Source organism: Athene cunicularia, assembly GCF_003259725.1.
Source record: "Athene cunicularia isolate RWA chromosome 1 unlocalized genomic scaffold, athCun1 chr1_part2, whole genome shotgun sequence".
NCBI lineage: Eukaryota > Metazoa > Chordata > Aves > Strigiformes > Strigidae > Athene > Athene cunicularia.
Genome location: NW_020799092.1, coordinates 66,896,373 through 66,915,679, shown reverse-complemented (window position 1 = coordinate 66,915,679; position 19,307 = coordinate 66,896,373). Strand labels below are relative to the sequence as shown.

General features: G+C 41.0%; 1 protein-coding gene across 1 annotated transcript in view; it reads left to right on the top strand.

Annotated features, from left to right (window-relative positions):
- ABCD2 (ATP binding cassette subfamily D member 2) overlaps positions 1–19,047 on the top strand; it is a 45,332-nt gene extending 26,285 nt beyond the window's left edge. The window contains exons 7-10 of the mRNA XM_026868123.1: positions 4,004–4,149; positions 10,827–10,911; positions 11,625–11,750; positions 14,658–19,047. Coding sequence (XP_026723924.1) covers positions 4,004–4,149; positions 10,827–10,911; positions 11,625–11,750; positions 14,658–14,868 — 568 coding nt within the window. The 3' untranslated portion in view covers positions 14,869–19,047. The remainder of the gene's footprint in view (positions 1–4,003; positions 4,150–10,826; positions 10,912–11,624; positions 11,751–14,657) is intronic.
- Positions 19,048–19,307: the final 260 nt, after the last annotated feature.

The window sequence follows — 19,307 nt, the reverse complement described above, 5'->3', positions numbered from 1 at the left end:
TTGCATGTAAAATGAAAACACCTTTAAGTACATTTAGGAAGTATTTGTAAACATTTCAAGTGGTTATGGCTTTTTCTGATTTTGGAACAGAAATTTCTTGACATCTAAGCAAGTCATCTTCCTTCACTTGCTACCCAAAAGAGTGAAGCCCTCTGCTCTTCAAGACATCAGAGAATTATTAAATGTTAATACTGCCTGGTTACAGTGTGCAGTGTTAATCTGCAGTCCTTTTGAACTGGCATTATACCTCTCTCTTTATGCCTAACAGCTCCAGCATGCAAGTTCTCGGTTTGGAAAGACAAGTGACTGGTATGTACTCCAGTATGTTTTGTAGCACCTGTGCCTTTCTCTGTCCCCAAAGCTAACCAGCAATAAAGAGACCATATCATCGGCAACACTTGCCTTTTCTTCCCATATGATTTCTCTAATATTTTGCCTGGGTATATTTTGGAACTGCCAGGATATATTTTGGAACAGTCCATACCACAGGCTTCAGATTGCAGCACGTCTTGATATCATATTTCTTTAAAGCCTGCACTGCAAGGGGGGAAGCCATAATTCTTAGGGTTGATGGCTTGTTACTAGCAGAATGAAGTTGCAACTCTGCAAAGTGAAGCACTAAGTGCACCAAACAGAAATTGGTGATTCAATAAAACCATCAAACTGACTGAAAAAGATAAGTTTATGAGAACTGAAAGTGTTTCTTCTAATAAATGCTTTAAAATTTCAGAAAACCAGGCAACAATCAATAAGTTTTCTTACCTTTTGGGTGATCTTAAATACTGATCTTAAATCTTAAAAACAGTGTAGGAATCTTTTTTCAGAGAGCAAAGAAGCAAAACAGTTGCAGAGCTGTTACCGTCAAAGACATGACCTCTGCACAGCAGAGGAGTTGCTTTCGGAGTCTGTAAGAGTGCTTTCTTTGAGACTGGAACCCAGACACTCTGACTGAAAGGAAAAACTCCATCAGAAATCAATTAAGTCCAGTTAAACTAGGGTATTACTTCAGGACAAAAAGAGTGGTTTTTTTGTTTGAACTGCTAAAAATTTAATGAAAACAGTATTTTAACAAGGAGCTTACTGGCAAAGCCAAAATTTCGCTGTTGCTGCATCCAGTTACCCACTCTTCTTACTACTTAATGTCTAGCTGTCACACACGTGTAACCTCAGTTTCAATAACATCTGATGTTTAACAGGTTTGATGTATTTGACTTTGTGGCACCCATGGTAGGTAAGAAGGCTATTGTCTTCAAATTATGGATAGAAAAATCTGGTTTAGTATGAGATTATGAGAGTATGAGTTAGATGAGATATCATCTAACTTTAGCACTTTAGAAGTTAGTTATCTAAGTTGTCTGGGCTCTGTCCCCCACTGGGGGAGAAGACACCCCCAGGATGCAAGCCATCCCTACCCTAAAATAAATGGGATAAACCAACTACAGAGGAGCCTGTCTTTGTTATCAAGAGTTGGAGCCCCAAAGGAGACATCTCATGCCGAGCAAGATGAAGTGTCCCCTCAGGGACATGAGTGGCTCCCTATAGGATGGAGGAAGCAGAACATGCTCTCGCACCTCCCGGGGCAGAGCCATAACCATCAGTCATTCTTCCTCTCTGCTAGTTAGTAATTGATGGGGTTTTCTATTCCACTGCAGGCTGGTCTTTTCTCTGATTTTTAGAGAGAAGGTGGGGAGAGGTGTACTTGGTAGTACTGGTGTGTTTAGATGGGAGGCTACAAGGAAAATCCAGTTGTACCAGGAAGTGGTGCTAGTGACTCAATGAAGAGCATGGCAACAAGTGTCATGGTGTGGTGCTTTTGAGCATTCATTGCCTTCCTGGTTGTACTGTAGGTTAAATTTCAGAGCTGCTAGTCATTACGGGATCATACTTCACAAGAGTAAGGTATTAAACTTCAGACAAATTATATGATAGACAACTCTGTCCTTCTTGCCCTTACCTGCAACTTCACCTAAATTACACAGTCATGTTTTAAAATTTTCTGAGCCCAGGTGGATTTGCTATCTTCTGTCCCAGAGATGGCAGCAGTCTGGAGTGAAATAATTTCTGCAGTATGCAAGAAGTAAAGCCCTCTGGGATTTTAGATGGAGAGCACTATGGAAATATAATAATCATTACTTCATTAAGTTATATAATGTTTAGAGTTGATATTTTGCAATATCCCCATTAATTTCAATGGTTCACTGCACTTGATGCTAGTGTTCATGCAGCAGCTCAGAGCAGCACTCTTCCCACAATAAGCAGAAAGTAAAACAATGAGCAAAAAGGAGCAGCAATGCTTGTATTTAACTTGTGGTTCTGGTTTGGCTCCAGGGAAATGACTAAATATTTGCAAGCAGTTCAGATCTCCTGCCCTTCCCACCCTCACCCAGCTGGTGGTGAAAGTAGTTCAACTACAGGCCAGTACAGACAGTTCACCATGGGTGTCTGCAGCACTAAAACCAATGCAGCTGATGCCAGCTTGAATGTGACTTTCAGTTCATATTGCAGCTTTAGTTCTGTATCTGTTGCATTATGAATTCCTTAAAATTATTCTGTGGTGTATTTTAGGGACTCAGAATAACAATGAGTAGATCCACCCCTTCTGTAAAGACATCTCCAAGGGAAGGGAAGAAATCTGCTAAGGTATCATCTCTGTCAGGGAAAGCCTCTGCATGGCTAAGACCTTCCTACCACACAGGTCCTGAGCTCTGCAGGGAATAAAACTGACCCCTTATCAACACGCTGTGAAGTTGGTGGAAGCAGCTCTCAGTGGCAAGAGCAAGCTGCTGGAAGCCTCCTTATTGTTACTCTCTGTGCTCATCCCCTTGGCACCACAGCTTTAGTAAGACTAGCATTGGTTTTGCATATGAACCCAGAGAGAGTTAGTGTACCTCTTGGCATAGAAAGCAGGACAGAGTCTGGAGCCTGACTATTCTTTGGCTCTGGCCTTCCCTTCCAAACTCAGAATCTCACAGATCATTCCCGGGGTGTTTCCAGCTTACAAGAGCTATCAGCAGTGTCTGTGGGACAGGATGGGTATTTGTCTTTCATGAGAAATCCTTAGAATAAGAGCAGCAAGAGAGATGGTCAATTAGATGTGTCTTAGATTGCCTTTGCTATCCTAGTCTGAATAGCCTGGTATCTTTTAAAGATTTTAAAGAAAACTGTTCTTTGAGCTGACTTTGTTTAGAATATAGGAGGAGTTTTGGGGCCTGGGCTGTACCAGAGGCTGGGCAGAGCTCATGACATTGTGGAGACTGTCCATAACCATTCCAGGGACACAGCCATGATTGAGGACTCTCGCTCCAAAGTGGAGCCAGCTTGTTTTAGTAAGATGAATGGTATTACCTGGTCTGGGAATATGGTGATCCAGGAGCTGTTTCATGTACAGCTCAACCTTGTGCTTGACAAAGGGAGGCTAATTATGGAAGATTTAGGCTGATCAACTTCTGTATTTTATGTTTTTTTTCAATTCAGAAGTGTTACGTTGACTTAGAGAGCCAGCTAAGTAACACCCAGTCACAATTCTGCAGTCTAGAATAGTAGTGTGCAAAGGAGACTTTCATTGCTCTCCTGCCTGACTTGGGTGTCTCCTGCTGCACCACTGAAGTCGTTTTTTTGTTACAACTTGCTTTTACTATGTGTGTGTTTAATTCAATTTCTAAATGTCTCATCATATCAAACCTTGAATACAGCATAGAGTTTCCCTGATTCCAAGTGAAAGCATTTAGAATGGGCTATGAAGTGGATATTTATTCTGCCTGATCTGTCATTTTGTTTTCATGCTAATACTACCCCTGTTGCTACCCTGTAATCAGCTGTTGTGGAAACAATACATAGTCCCCAGGGTAAGTTTAGAAAAACATTCACCCACAATGTATCCACAGATAAATCCAGTTTTAGCAACATGGTGTTTAAAGCATTATACTCTGCTCATAGAGCATCCACAAGATGTGCTTGCTTGGAGCCAGCTCCAGATTACCAGTTTCTCTGTATTGTTTCTCAGGCCCTACATGTCCATTGGAACACTACGTGATCAAGTCATCTATCCAGACTCTGTAGATGACATGCATGAGAAAGGCTACCAAGATCAAGATCTGGAGTGTATCCTGCATATGGTTCATCTGTACCACATAGTTCAAAGAGAAGGAGGTAAAATGCGTATTTTTGTAAAAAGCTTTCAAAATCCATTCCTCGTGTGTGTCTTAGTGTGACTGACCTTTACTTACTGAACTGGCAAAACTGGATTCAGACCTTTCGTGGTTGTGGGAGCTGCACAACCATGTTTGTTGCTCCTGATGCTAACAAAGGGAGAAGAGCTAAGTGCTTCTCTCCTCCCCAGTAAATCCATGCTCAAGCTGTATGTCCTTATTCTCTTGTAATGGCCAGTCTTTTCATGGTATTGTGAGATCATGGACCTTCCTTCATTTTCTGAGAAAATGTAGCCCGTCTTAAAACCTTGTAATGCTGCTGACTACATCAACGCAAAAGCACATGAATGAAAAGAGAGTCAGGTCTGCTTTCACCTCCTGGTTTATGGGATCAGCAGGGCTATGTGTCATGAGAAGGAGTGTCCGATACCACACCACTAGGGTGAACAGGTTAAAAATAACCAAACAATACTGGCCAGCAGAGTGTTGCCGTCTACCACTTGCTGTTTAAGTTTCCATGTGTTCTCAGCATTGTTTGCCCTGAGAGTAGGGAACAATGTAAATATGCTGGCACAGTAAGTGTCAAGATGCTCAAGACTTCTGGTGTCTAAGGAACTGCAGCATTTCATGGGTTTTTTTTCCCAAGCATAGCAATAATTTTCATCCTTTTGTTTCCACCAGCCACTAATCTCTAGTTTGAATTTCCTCCCTATCATTATGCTTTTAAAACAGACATAGGACAAAGTTGGTAACATTTAGAGAGAAGGAGGATCTTCAAAACCCCTCTAAGGAGCTGATGTTGGGAATGCTGGCGGTGCTCTCTGCCAGCTGTCAGTGCTTCTTTTTGAGAGGGCACTTCAGGTGCATTGCTTTGCAATGTGTGTGCTTGGTATCTCTCAGGATCTTTCTGACAATAGAGAGTAGTGCTTTAGCCATTGGGAATCCCAAAGCAATTTTTAAATTCCCTTTCCTGAATGGCAGCCTGTTGCTGTGTAATTTGTTTCTGAAGTATGCAGGAGCAGTTAAATTGTCAGGGGCAAGAAGCCACCGTGGAATGTTCATTCATAGCCTGCTGGTACTTGTAGATGTACTGAACAACACATAACCCTCAGTGGCCAAAACCTTATGCCCAGCAGCCTCTGAATGCACATGGTTGTGGTCTGTACCCCTGCAGCTGGAGCATGTAACTGATGATGGGGCACTTACTGTGCTCCACGTATGAGATGCTGTTGGCTAGGGTCAGTGTTCTGTACTGCCGTTTATTGTTGACCCCATTCATGCTCTTCTGCCTGTCTCACTGTGCATGCGAGACACACACAATCTATAATAAAGTCTAGAGGATGCTGTTAATGTTTACTGGTGCTTTATTGAAACTCCATACAGGATAAGTGCAAAAAGTCTGCACAAAAGTCTGCGCAAACAAATCTTTAAGAAAAAAGCGTCTTGGGTACTTTGCAATCTAAAATGACAGAAGTGGGCAAAGCCAGAAAACAAGGGGAGAGATTACCACATACCAGGAAGTTTTTAGGACCATAATAGGCTTACTTGTTCCCTTTTCTCCTTGGGCATTTGCAGGAGACAAGTGCCAAGGTAGGAGCAGAGAGGAAATCCGTGACATCTGATTTGATACGTCACATGGATTTCATGCGCTTACATATTCTTTAGAGCTCCCCCAGTCTGGGACAAAGACTCATATTTTGTTTTTTTAAACCAGCAAACCATCAAACTTGTTGAAAGTGAATAATTGACATTTTTATTTATACATAGCTGAATTATTTTTTAAAATTTCCATTTTAATTTTGTTTTTACTAAAATCTGATTTTAAAACTAAATTTCAATTAAAAATGGCACTTTCTCTTTGAAAAATAATGAGAAATTCCATATAAATCTTGTAGAACAAGGGTTTGGCTCAAACCAAATTTTTTTCCTTTTTGCAAACTGCTTTGATGGTTGACAAACACTGGCATTTGCCAATAGAAAAAAGTTTTGCTGAAAAATCCTCAGCAAGTTTCTATTTATATATTATATATACTTTTTGAAAACGTATTACATCTGGAAAAAAAAATCACTGAAACAATTTTTAGTTATTCAGATTCTTGTGGATATATGTGATATGTCCATGCTATTTTGAACCGTTTCCATAAACTATTCTAAGAATGGAGCTATCTGTCAGTCATTAAGTTACAGAAATCTAATATAATTCTGCAATATTTTCTTTGTAGATCGTCTTCGTCAGAGCCTTACCTCTGTCTCTTCCCCTTTCACCTGTCCCCTGCAGTATTAAGCCTACACCAGACAGCAAGCTCCTTAGGGCATGACCCTGTTCTACTTTAATTGACCACAAATGTCATGTGTGTATAATATGATGCTTTGCAGTTTTGTCTTCTGCTCCCTGTGGGCACCTATGAAAAAGCCAGATGGAGCCAGAAGTACGCAACTCTGACTCAATTTGTTTGTCCTGGCATAACTTTATTGTCTTTAGCTGAATTACTTCCACGTTGCATCAGTACAAGGGTCACCAGATTCCAAGTGTAAAGTAGCCAGCAAGACACTGATGTTCTTGTTGCTGACAATGACAGAAATTCCTCTCTTTTTCTAGCAATAAGGTTTGACCAAGTTAGAAGTAGATAGAATAGTTACAAGAATAACTAGCCCAGTTTGGCATTTACCTTCTGTGTTACTCTCATGAAAGTTTTTTCAGTCAGTAGCAACAGAATACAGCAAACCCACCAAAATAACATCTCCCCACCACCACCATTGCAGATGTCCTTGAGCCCAAGCCCTAGAAGAACCCAGTGCAATTGCAGTTGACAGTAGCACCCCTTACTGCCAGGGCAGAATTTCCTTCCCACCGAGGCCCACACCAATGATTTTCTCACCTGCTGGATATTAGAGGCATGCCATTTTGTTACTACCTTTATATTATCAGTAAGGTGCCCTCATCAAAACCTGCAAAGTTGCTAGCTCTACCGGAACAATCATTTAATACAAAATGAGAGTAGCAAAGAGGGTTGTATTCAGCATAGGTGGTGAAAAGGCATGTCCAGAGATCGTGAATAGCATGGAGATATGCAATAGATGTACATAAAATGGTTCCTTTTTGAACTGCTTTGAAAAATCTGTATATATTTAGCAAGTGTCAGTTGTGATGCAGCCTTAGGCTGCCAATAGCCTGTCACATGAGAGGAGCCATGAGTACATGCAGCAGCATGCTGGATGCATGACCGGGCATGTCAGGTTGGGGCTGATGACATTACTGAACAAGTTCAACCTGCTTATGTTTTCTTAGCATCCCAGATTATAATTATTCCTCATTATTTTGCACATTTGTCATATCTTTGGGTCTTGTCCAGGGAACCTTTGTGCTTAGGCCACATAAAATCACAGAGACAAGCACATTTCCTCTCTTAAGATTTTTTTCATCTGATCACTTCAGCCCTGGATCTGCTTTTGTTACTGGTGCCAGCAGGAACTCTGGAGTGCTCTGCCCGCTTTTCCAGCAACTCTGAAATCCAGAGACACAAATCCCTGCCATGTCATGCTGAGCTGGGGCTCATGCAATTGATGGTCTCATTGTTCCTTCCTCAGCTAAGGATTGTCCTTGCATATTCATCTCGCACAGCAACTGGGCTCTCTTCCATTTTGACAACTGCCTGGGGACACACACTGTGCAAGAGGCTTTCATGTTCAAAAACTCACCAGGGGTGGACTCTCTGGCTGTAGGTTGCTGCAGTAGCCTTTTTTCTGTCTTGAAGCTGTAACACCCCAGTCCATGTCTGATGAGGTGCATTGGAATGTAGATCTGGAAAAGGAACTTTTAAGTCTATCTTTTTATGGCAGCTGAATGCTATGTCTTTTGTGTAAGGGTGAGGATTCACAAGGGTAAAGGATACATAGAGCTACAGATCCTAGATGTAATCTTTTTTTGGTTGTCAAATTTAGCTTGCTTTTTCCTTCAGAAAATTAAGGTAAAAGAAATTATAAAAGAAGCCATGCAAGAAAATGAAATGCTGCTATCATGAGGCTATCATTGGTTTCTGCTGACAACTGGATGTGTTTCTACTGCTGTTACTCTGCCCCAGCACATTACACATACTCTTTGTCTTATTGGTTGCAAAAGGCATTTCTGTGACATCCAGCATTCACCACATCTACATCATGCCATGTGCAATCAAAGGCTATGTAACAAGAAGCTGGACAAGGAACTTGGACTCTGACAGGCAGGATTATGTTTGTACCTACTGAGGATTTGTGCTGTGTTCATGGACAAGCCATTTTATTTCTTGATTTGTAAAATGGATATAGCTATGGGTGATGTAAGCCACTGACCTGGCTGATCTTTTCAGAACACTAACGACCTTCACTGACCTGTGCCATGTCAGCAGGAAGAGAAACAAGTAGGTGCATTATTGTTAATGCACGGTAGGGAGTCAGTTTATTGTGTTACAATGCCTAAGTGTTCAGAGGAAATTGTTGGGACATTAGAAAATAATTTTTAAAAGGGATAATATTAAAATGGATCCTTTCTTATCTGTTGTTTGAGACATTCCAAGTGGCAAATAGGAAAGTTCAGGGGTGGAGCTAGGCACAAAGCAACAAGATACACTTCTAATATTCAGATAGAATGTAAGTTGAAGTGACCACAGAGATGACCATTGTGTCCTGGTAGACAGAGACTAAATCTTATACCTTTAGAGGAAATAATAGGATGATTTTGCTGGCAAGATGATGTTTCTTCTTGAAATTCACTCCCTTTTTGTCTTTTAATAAGTCTTTATAAAGCAGCCGATCTGGAAGAAACTATGTGAGTGCAGGCACTGCTTCCCCAGGCACATGTGCACACATGCACACCTACCCACACCCTAACTCAGATCCAGATCCCAGGAGCTCATCTGTATTATCAGCTCAAAAGTAACAGAATGTAAGCAGCAGCCTGAATGTTATCTTCAGAAACACAGTTGTTTCTATGGCTTTTATGGAGGATCTTTCCCATCCCTTGCCCCTAGTACCCTTTGCCTTTTTGCACTGGAGCACTCCAGGTGTTTTCCAGTCTTTTTTTGGAAGATGAAGGTGTCAGTGGACACTCCAGCTCTCTGTATGGTCCCAGCACCAGGACTGCTCAGCAGCAGGAGCCTCTGTGTATCTGTTCCCTTTACCAGAGTTCATCCAAATGGTGATTCAGTTAATCATTACACAATGCAGTCTTTGCTAGGAGCCCACTGACAGAAAGCAATGTATGTTCCCCTCGGGGATGCCCACTGGGATCCTTAAACAAGAATGGAAGGATACTAAAGAAAAACAATAGGATCATTAAAGGTGATGAATTTCTGGTGTGTGCATACCTGGTTTTTAAATCTAACTATATATACATATATTAAAAAATCATGACATTATATTTTACAATTTTACTTAGAGAAAATTCTTGGAATTCTGTCTCTAGCATTATCAGTTTCTGTTTTCAGTCACACAGCCTCTCACCAGATGCCTCACTGAGGTTTTGTTCAGGTCTACCAAGCCCTGGTGTAGTACCAAGCATGGGCAGAGCACTGCCCAGCCTCCTGCGCCTTCACAAGCCCCACTTTGCCTCACGTTTGTTTAGGTATCAGAAATGACACAGCCCACCCTCCTTCCTTGACCTTATTTATAGTAGGTTTTGGCAAATCTTTATTTTCAGTTGGACAGTGGCAGAAAAGGCATTTTGGTTGTTAAATTTTTAGTTACAGTGCTTCTGAGCTGATTTGGAAAAATGTTCTCTCCCTCACTCAGCCCAGCTCCAGCTGCCTGTCTCATGAATAGATGATCTATTGAGAGAAATGTCTTATCAGATTTTCTCTACATCTACACTCTCCCTTTTCAAAACTCATCTATTTTGCTACTCTATCCATCTGGATTGTTTGATTGAAAACTTATTTTCAGTAGGGTAGTTTGTTATTTGAAGTTTTTTATTAATGGGAATGAATCATGCCAGAATACTCAGAAACATCAGTCTGCCGTAAGATCACAGACAAAATGCATCGTATTCCTGTTGCATGTATCTGAAAGTCATAAAGAAAAAAATCAGTTATAGGCCATGCAGATTATTAAATAAGGATCCCCAGTGTTATAACAGTTGTGGGTCATTTCTAAATACAAGGTAATGGGATGTTTGTATAGAAAATCCTGTCGTCTGTACGTGGTTTTATATGTTAGCTGCTTGTCTGTGCACACAGAATGAATGCATCCCAGTGTTTGCATCTGCGTTTCATTTGAGTTTGCTGAGTAGGCAGCTACAGCAGTGAGTGGAATCTGGCAGTGCTCTTTATGTTTTTTACACTTTATTTCTTTGAATTGTTTTAAAATTTCTACTCACATCTTTCAAGAAGGAATAGCAAATTTTTATATAAAACAAACAGAATAAAATGATTAGTTATACACAGGTAAAAGATGTTTTTTCAAAGAGATGGTAAATGAAGTTTTATGACAATACCTACATGACCAAGAAGGTTAAATTCCACTTTCAAAACTGAAAGGCATTGAGGTATTTCAGAAGATATGATCCAGAACCCTGAGCTGTCTCTTCTGTAGTGGAAATACTTTTTATGATTTTCGTTGCAGATTGCAGAGATGTTGCAAGTGAAGCTGCATTTCCTTCATAAACTTACATTGTCCTGACGTGTCTTCTTTGCATTTTTTTAAAAGGCTGGGATGCCATCATGGACTGGAAAGATGTCTTATCAGGAGGAGAAAAACAAAGGATGGGCATGGCTCGGATGTTTTACCATAAGTAAGCATTTTGATTTGTTTTTTAAGTAGCATCTGAAAATTAGGAAGAGTTTTGCAGGTTTGCTGTAATAGTTTGAGCAGTAGTAGACTGTAATCTCCATGCAATATACAGTACTGCTAGATAGGTGCATAGGACTGCAGACCTTATTGTTTATTCATACAAGCTCTGCTTTTAGTTGTTACTTAAGCTTTGCTTTTGGCAACATAGCGTTACATTTTCCAGATGTTCCTTTCTTTAACACCTCAGGCACGAATATCTTCCCTGCATTTATCCTACAAATATTGCAAAATTCTAATAGATTGTTGCACAGACTATGGGATTTAGAAAGCCAAGCTCCAGTACTTTTTGGGTTTTGGAGACAGCAAGCATGCAAAAGCAGCCCAGTCCCTACATAGCAGTGGATAGAGTTGGCTGTAGCTACTGCATGACTTGATGGCAGGACAGAATAATACTAGGTCGAACTAGAACATAGGAATTAGATCACTGTGTACTTAGATGGACCAGGAAATAAAACCAATTTTTCCTGGAAGCTGGCTCTGCATCTGAAAAATGTATGGAAACTTATGTTGTTGCTAGTCATCTTCCAGCTGTAGATGAGACAGCTGTCTAGCAAAAATAGCTCTCTCCTTTCTGTTGTTTTTTCAATTAAACATTGTACATGGGAATACTGTTCAAGACATAGAAGAGTAATGTTCTTTATCTGCTTTTGAAAGGCCAAAATATGCATTGCTGGATGAATGCACAAGTGCTGTAAGCATTGATGTTGAAGGAAAGATATTCCAAGCTGCAAAAGCTGCTGGGATATCCCTGCTTTCTATAACACACAGACCTTCTCTTTGGTAAGTATGTTCGGGAATTTGTCATGGTCCTTGCTTTTAGCTTTCTGACAGGCGGTGAATTAGCCTTTATTCTTTGTACCAGGGAAGTTGTTTAATCAGTATCTACCACCCTTTCTAAGACAACTTGTCTACAATAATGGTGGTGTAAATGCATTTAGCATTTTTTTTTCATTCTTTGACATGTATTTATTCCTCCCTCTTACTTTTTTTTTTTTAAATGTGTTTAAGTTATTAACTGTTGTGGTAAGGCATTAGCTGTTTTTTTTCTATCTGCTAAGCCACAGAAATGTGGCGTTCAGATCACAGCTAACCCTTGCAGGAGGTTAACCTTCACGGGAAAGAAAGCACAAACGCCAACATGGTGGATGCTATCTGTTCAGTTTATTAACTGCACAACTGCTTTATATACGCCTTTCTGTACATCGCAAGATCTTTAGTTCCCTGTTCTTTCCGTGCATCGCGAGATCTTTTCGTGTGCCTCTATTTTTCCCATACATCACGAGATCTTCCAAGCACCTCTCCTACAATTAACTATTAATAGCAACTTGCAGGTATCTAAGAGGCAATTAATTAATCCACCACACAACAGCCACAGCAGATATAATCATATTATTCTGTAAAGGTGACAAGATACGTGAGCTGTCCTGGGGAAGTTTACCAGTGCTTGAGAGAAGATGGGAAACATGGCAGGTGGTTAAACTACTCTCCGTTCTTCTGTAGGAATAATACATTTGGTGTTTGAACTTCAGTTGTGATCTACAGGGCTTGTGAACTTCCAAAATTTGATTGTCTATTAAAAAAAGAATACTGGTATTATGAGAAACATCATTCTAGTGAGGGAGTACTAAGTATGAAAGAGTCCCTCAAAGGAAATAAATGTAGTTACTGAATACATAAAACAACCAAACACTTTAAAGGGCAAAAGGAGATCAAGAAGGTATAAGCTGACATTAGCAGGGACTATTTGTTCTGAACTGCTTGATCCCTACTGTCAGATTGTTTGTTTTTCTAAAAAACTGCTGACAAAAAATCCATTACCAGTCTTTTGTCTCAAAGGAAAGAAATTGTGTCAGTATCTGCTTCTCTGAAAAGAACAGTTTCCCCAGCATTCCTTCTTTCACTTTGTAGATGGTGACAGCAGAAGTGACTTTTGTTGGATCAGAACCTAAATGTTAATAAAAAATGGATATTCTGATAGGAAAAAAATGTCACATAGACATTTGTTTTAAAAATAAATTATTTTTAAAAAAGTAGTATTTACATTTTTTAAAAGTTTGGCATTATTTTAAAACTACTACTCAAGAAAACAGGTATTTGAGAGCTTATATAAATAATGATGATGCAGAGGGAATTTATGCAAAAGAACTTGTGAGAAAGATCTTTGAGTAAGATATTTTGAGTTCAGTTTCCTACTGACATTTTTTGTTTCATCGTACTAGTGTTATTCGGAAAGGTTTGGGATTGTTCTTGTAGCCTACACAGTATTACTGAAATTATCAGAAATCTGGTGGTTTGTGGGGTTCTGGAGAAGTAAACAGAAGTGCTGAGTATTTAGAAATAAGCATCAAATGCTTTTAACTTAAGTATGCTGCCACGCAGGTACTGCACTGCATAGACAAAAGCTGGGTTTACATGCTGTTTTCACCTCCTCAAGATTATACCAGGAAATATTTGCTCTTTTAATCAAAATAATTGGCTACTTTCCTAGACCGCAAACACTGGGCATCTCAATCAGCTATCTTAGCTTCCTGTTTTTTATTTTTGGTGGAGGAAAAATAGAGGAATAGGTTAAGCATTTGGTGTCACAAAGAATAATATGCAAGAAGTGATGAATATAATCCTGGAGTTGAATCTCAATTTTAAGTCCCATGTCATAATCTATTGAGTTTATTTAACTGTCACATTCCCTGGATGGGATTCATAATCACTGTTTTATGATGCGTCTCATCTTTGATAATTTATAGTGATAAATTACACAGCCATACCAGCAACTCTGAGGGAACTCTCTGCTCTTCCTCTTGAACCTCCTGATAAATGTCTTGTCAGGTTTTGACAAACTCCACATGTGCACTTTGAATATTTTCAGTACACATACCCTGATGCTCACTGAAAGATCTGTGACACCTACACAGACTTTTTTCTTTTGGTCTCTTGCAAACTGAACCATGTTTTAGAACTAGAGGTTTCTTTAGCCAACCTTATAATATGCAGGGGAACAAACTGAGGTGTAATTTGAGCAAACTAGAGCTTTATCGGTAGCATCAGGTACACTATGCCTGCCTGAATGTATTTTCTGCTAAGGAGGTAAAACGTCTCTCAGAAAGTGAGGTAAATAAAATAAACTGGGACTAGCATTCCTGGGGGAGAATGGAGCCTTTGCTGCTGCTGTTCAAGCTCCTGGAGAAAAAGAAGTCTGGTGGAGTTACAGCGAAGGCAACTGTAGCCACAGACAATGTTTCTAGGAGGGAGGCCAGCAGAGGGAGGCCACCACCTTGGCCGGACCAGCAGATGATGTGGGGACCCTCTACAGCCCTGCTGCCCACTCCTGCCAGCATCACTGCCGGTGAGGGCCTCGGCGAGCTGGGCTGGGCAGCTCCAGGCACTGACCGCCCCAGCTGGGGAGCCCACACAAGTGCTGATAGCTTACAGCTGGCACATGGCTCCTGAATTTCACTAGATGACCTAGGGAGGTCCTGGTGACAGGCTTTGAAATACCTAAATCCCTTACAAAAGAATATCCTGGGATTATGAGTCACTGAAAAATAGTTTTACCCAGTGATCCAAAACTGGACAACTCTCAGCTTCCTGAGAGGCACCATTGAAAAGAGACACAGACATCCAAATTTGCGTGCAAAAATGAACCATCTGTTTTCTGAGCCATTACTAATGTTTTAATTTCTACTGCAGGAAGTACCACACTCATTTGCTGCAGTTTGATGGACAAGGCGGCTGGCGTTTCGAGCAGTTGGACACCGCTATCCGTTTATCACTGAGTGAGGAAAAACAGAGACTGGAATCTCAACTTGCAGGAATTCCTAAAATGCAGCAGAGACTGAATGAACTGTGTAAAATCTTGGGAGAAGACTCAGTGCTTAAAACAATGGACAAAGAGGAATAAATAATTTATGTTTTATGTTTTTAAAAATATTTTTTTAGTTGAAAGCATTACAGATTCAGCCATTATCCTTTGCATGCATTGTGATAGAGGCTTAGAGCATGGAGAAACACAGCCAGCAAAAAATAATGCTCTGAATGCTATGTAAGACTTTAGCATTTTAGTATTAAGGAAGGAAGTGGTTGAACTGTGAAAAGAAAATAAGCAAGTGCACAGAGTATAAGATTAGTCATTGCAGCTTATGTTAATTCTTAGTGAAAGCCCGATTCACTGCAAAAAACTTAAGGTTTATAGGTGAATTTTTGCCTGAGACTTGGCCTGCAGAATGTGCTCTTTTACCAGGTCACTGTGTGCATATGATATGCCTGCTACACAGAGTAAACCTGGCATGAAACTCAGGCATGGAGCACAGCAGAGGCAGCATCTGGGTGAGTATTCAGATGCATGCAAAAATCTCATTTGGGTATAAGAAACATTCAGCCCATGTAACCAAACTCCTGTTCTACTACTGAATCACATACACACCTTTGCCTGCATTTCCATAAGAAATAATGTAATAGGCTGACCAGAAGACAACTGTCTGAGCAACTCACTGCCCTTGCGACAGAGAAGCAGAGATAGAGCTAAATATGTAATAAGCTTCTGCTGTACTTTATGCCATTAAGCATAACTTCAGAGGCTCTTTGCCCTTCATGATACATCAGTTCCTTTGGGGGATTATTTATGTCCCCTATTTTAGTAACCTCTGGTGAGAGGGATGGAGCACTCGGCCTGGCATCAAGTGACTTAGTGTTTGCTTGACTAAGTTATTCATCTGCTCCATGAGTCTCATCCAGCTATTGTCCATCTCTGACCCAGTTCTTCCACTGGTAAAATCACAATATAGACACTCATTTGCTCCATGAGACACTTTGTGATGGGAAGGACTGTAGGAGAGGAAAATGTCGTTTTTGAACAATACACTGAATTCTCAGGCATGGCCTGCCAATTAAAATGCTCAGCACTTATAAAGGCTGGTGAAAAGTTAGAGCGTTTTATAACCACTAATTAATATGCCTGCCATATTTTGGTAGAGTGGCTGAACACTGCCCTCGCCATGAGCACATACACCAGTTAACAACTTTGCTTTCAGATGCGCTCACTGATCGTCCCATCCGCTTTTCACTTCAGTAGGAACCTGGTCCCCAGTCAGTCAGAAGGTGCTTTGAACAGAAACCCCTAAGTCAGTGGTGGCCTGAGTGCCTTGCCAGAGGCAAAACCCAGTGAATTAGACGTAAAGAGGTGAATGGATTTAAGAACTCCTGATCCGCTCTCTCCAACTGCAAGTGTACAGCAAATGGGCCGCTTGCTTGGGGAGTGAAGATCAGGAGGGGTAAGAGGCTTTGCAGATGGCTAAATGAGCCTTAGCTGAGATGTAGCAATCCTGGTTTGTTGGTTCTTTTTTTCCTAGAAGTGTGATTCCTGAGAAGATTTCTGTGCTTAGTCTGAGAGGGGCAATGCAAAAGCTGTTCAGAACTGTTAAGAGAGAAGAAATATTTTGGGGGTATTTGCTGAGCTGGGAATGTTTGAGCACCCTGAAGTTAATACAAACTTGTTTCCTTTTTCTGATTACTTCAAGAACAAGGGGATGGTGAATTAACTCCATCTGCCAAATCCCAGTCCAGTGCACTAACCATTAGCCCATCTTCCTTCTCAGTGTGTGTTCATCTTGCTGCTTGGTATGGCACTGGCACCAGAAAATGTAGTAAGTCTGCTCCCTGTCCTGCCCCTCAGGAGTCTGTGGCTTGAATGTAACCCTGCAACTTGTCATGGTGACAACATTAGTTTTCCCTGTAGAGTCCACTGGGACATCTCACTGACACAGAAAGGAATGCTCTTGGGAATCTTTGAAAGGGATGAGAAATTAGGGTTCAAGATAATAAGATGTGTTGTCAAGTGCAGACTGGAGGTCACTGCTGTGGTGGATGACATGTGCATGCATTTTAATGTGCAGATGTCTCTGCTTGTCCCTCTCCCTGAAGGCTAGCTTTCCTCCTTCTCATCTTGAAAGAAAAATTCAGAACTTCTGAGGAAAAGAGAAGTCAGCCAAGAATCTGTTCTCGATGAGCATAAATGAGATGACTGATGATTTTAAAGGCTTGCACATTTCTGAGTTATGTTTCTCTAAGGTGGTGATGAATCAAGAACACACCTTATGCATGCCCTTGTCCCAGCTGCAGCGTATCCTTCTGCTAGTGCAAAGCAGCCACAAAGCTGCCTTGCCAAAAGCCTTTCCCACGGCAGGAAGGGGCATCAGTGTTCCCCACCCCTCCACTAAGCACTTTACCATGTGGCTGGGAGCTAAACCAGGTTTGTCCAGTCCCTGAATGAGAAGGACACAAAAGTGCTGAACAATTGCTCCAATTCAGCAGAGCTCCAGGTCTGGCCCTGCACGCTCCCAGCCTTCCACCAAAGCATCGCCATGGCGCTTGACTTATTGGGAGTCGTTATGGGCAACTGCAGCACCTGAAATCTGCTGTACAACCTCACAGAGATCAAAACTGGCCTCACGGCACAACAGAAACACATCTGCAGAAACTATGTTTAGAAGAAGAAAGTTTGGTTGTCTTTTTTTAAAATGAGATTATGCATAAAACATACAAAAGATACATACATTACTGATGAAATAGTAATGAAAACTGAAATTGCACCAAGATCAATGTAATAGTGTTTTCTTTTAAGTTTGATATGTATTTCTTGGATCCAGTAATAGACTTAACCATTCCCATTCAGTAATACAGTGTAAAATATGCTATCATCTCACTCAGCTATTTACATTCCCGTAGGCATGACAAGAATATTAGAGGCTGGTATGAGAAGAAACCCTTCTCTAAATAGGAACTTTCTGAGTTATACCAAGCCAGTTTTAGAAGGATTTTCTGTACTGGTGGCTTGTTATTTTTGAAGTTAGTTTTGTGGCTGGAAGAGAAGCTGCCCTGGAGATTTTCTTTGCAAACTTTCTGAGTTGTTCCAAGGGCTAATTGAGATGGGAGTCTCTGGTTCTATTCTGGAGAGTTTTACCTCTAGTGTAATGCAGGGCGTAAGCCACCTCACTTTGTGCTGATTCAGACCCAGACAGGAAAGCATGAGCAGAGGTGCACGCTCCCTGCTCAGGGAATAACTCAGGCAGATGCTATTCTGGAGCCAAGGCATGGGCAGCACTTGGCCCTTGCAGTGCAAGAGGGTCAGAGCAGGGCAGGATGCCTTGTGGAATCCTTTTTCATGGTGCAGTGAGAGCTGCTCATCGATGTTCATTCCCTTTCTGGTGTTCAGAAGTTGTGACTCCCTGGGAGTCTGAGGAAGCGGCTTTTTGGCCTTCCTTCTGCCTGTCATACTTATCTGGAGCTAGCCAGATCCAGCTCGTTGTGTCACGGCATCTGTGCATTCAGGGCTGCATACTGCAACATGCTCCGTGCACCTCGCCTCCTGTGAGCACCCTCTCCGCCTCAGGACTCGGGGCAGACTCCCCTTGCCTGGGTCTGCATCGTACAGGTGCCGAGCAAAGTTCATACCAGTGTCAGGCATGAGGTAGCTGTACAATAAAAATATGAAGTATCCACATCAGTTCATTCACATAATATTGATATTTTTTGCAGGAATCTTTAGAATGGGAGGACACATTTTTTTGTGCAAGGGATTTCATTATTTTAACCTAGGAGGAGTTTGTTTTTCACTTAGTTTTGGGACCAGACTCATTCCTGTTTTAGATTTGGAAGCCTTCTTTCTGCAGGGGTAGAAAAACCCACATACCTTTTTATGGAGGTTTTTGAAACCAGTGGGATATGTATTTGAGTGAGGATTGAAAGACTGAGTATTCAGTATTTTAGGGAAAACTGAAATAAAAAGTATATCCTAAAGCAAATTAATACATCTACAGTCCCCTCAACATGTCTGGATGATGGTAATGCATGTGAAAGTCAAGTTTTTGAGGCTGTGATCAGAGATTTCAATCATATATAGAATGAAGTCCCCCTACTGAGCTGTTCATGAAGCTTAAGAGAACTGAACTGCTAATCAAATGTCTTTGTTTTGTTTGTTTGATATTAATGCCTTTTAAGAGCAGACAATTTATAAAGCAATAAATTATGCTTTACAGTTGTAATTTATTCCAACCTCAAATAAAACATGCTGCATTTACTTGGAGTTTACAGTGTTCCTTATGAATCATTCATAAAGTGCTCTGGGAGCCCCTTCCCACTCCTTGTTTCTGTAGTGGGGTAGGGAAGCTTGGGGTGGATGGTGCATGTTTGAAAGTTAAAACAAGTGTTTCATTCCTAGATCAGGCTGGCATCAAAGGCTGCTGTGAGGTTTCTCATGTCTTGTGCCCATCTACTTCAGCGTGGAGCTGACTCATGACCAGAAGGTGACAAGAGCTGTCACCACGTACTGGGGAGTTCTCCAAG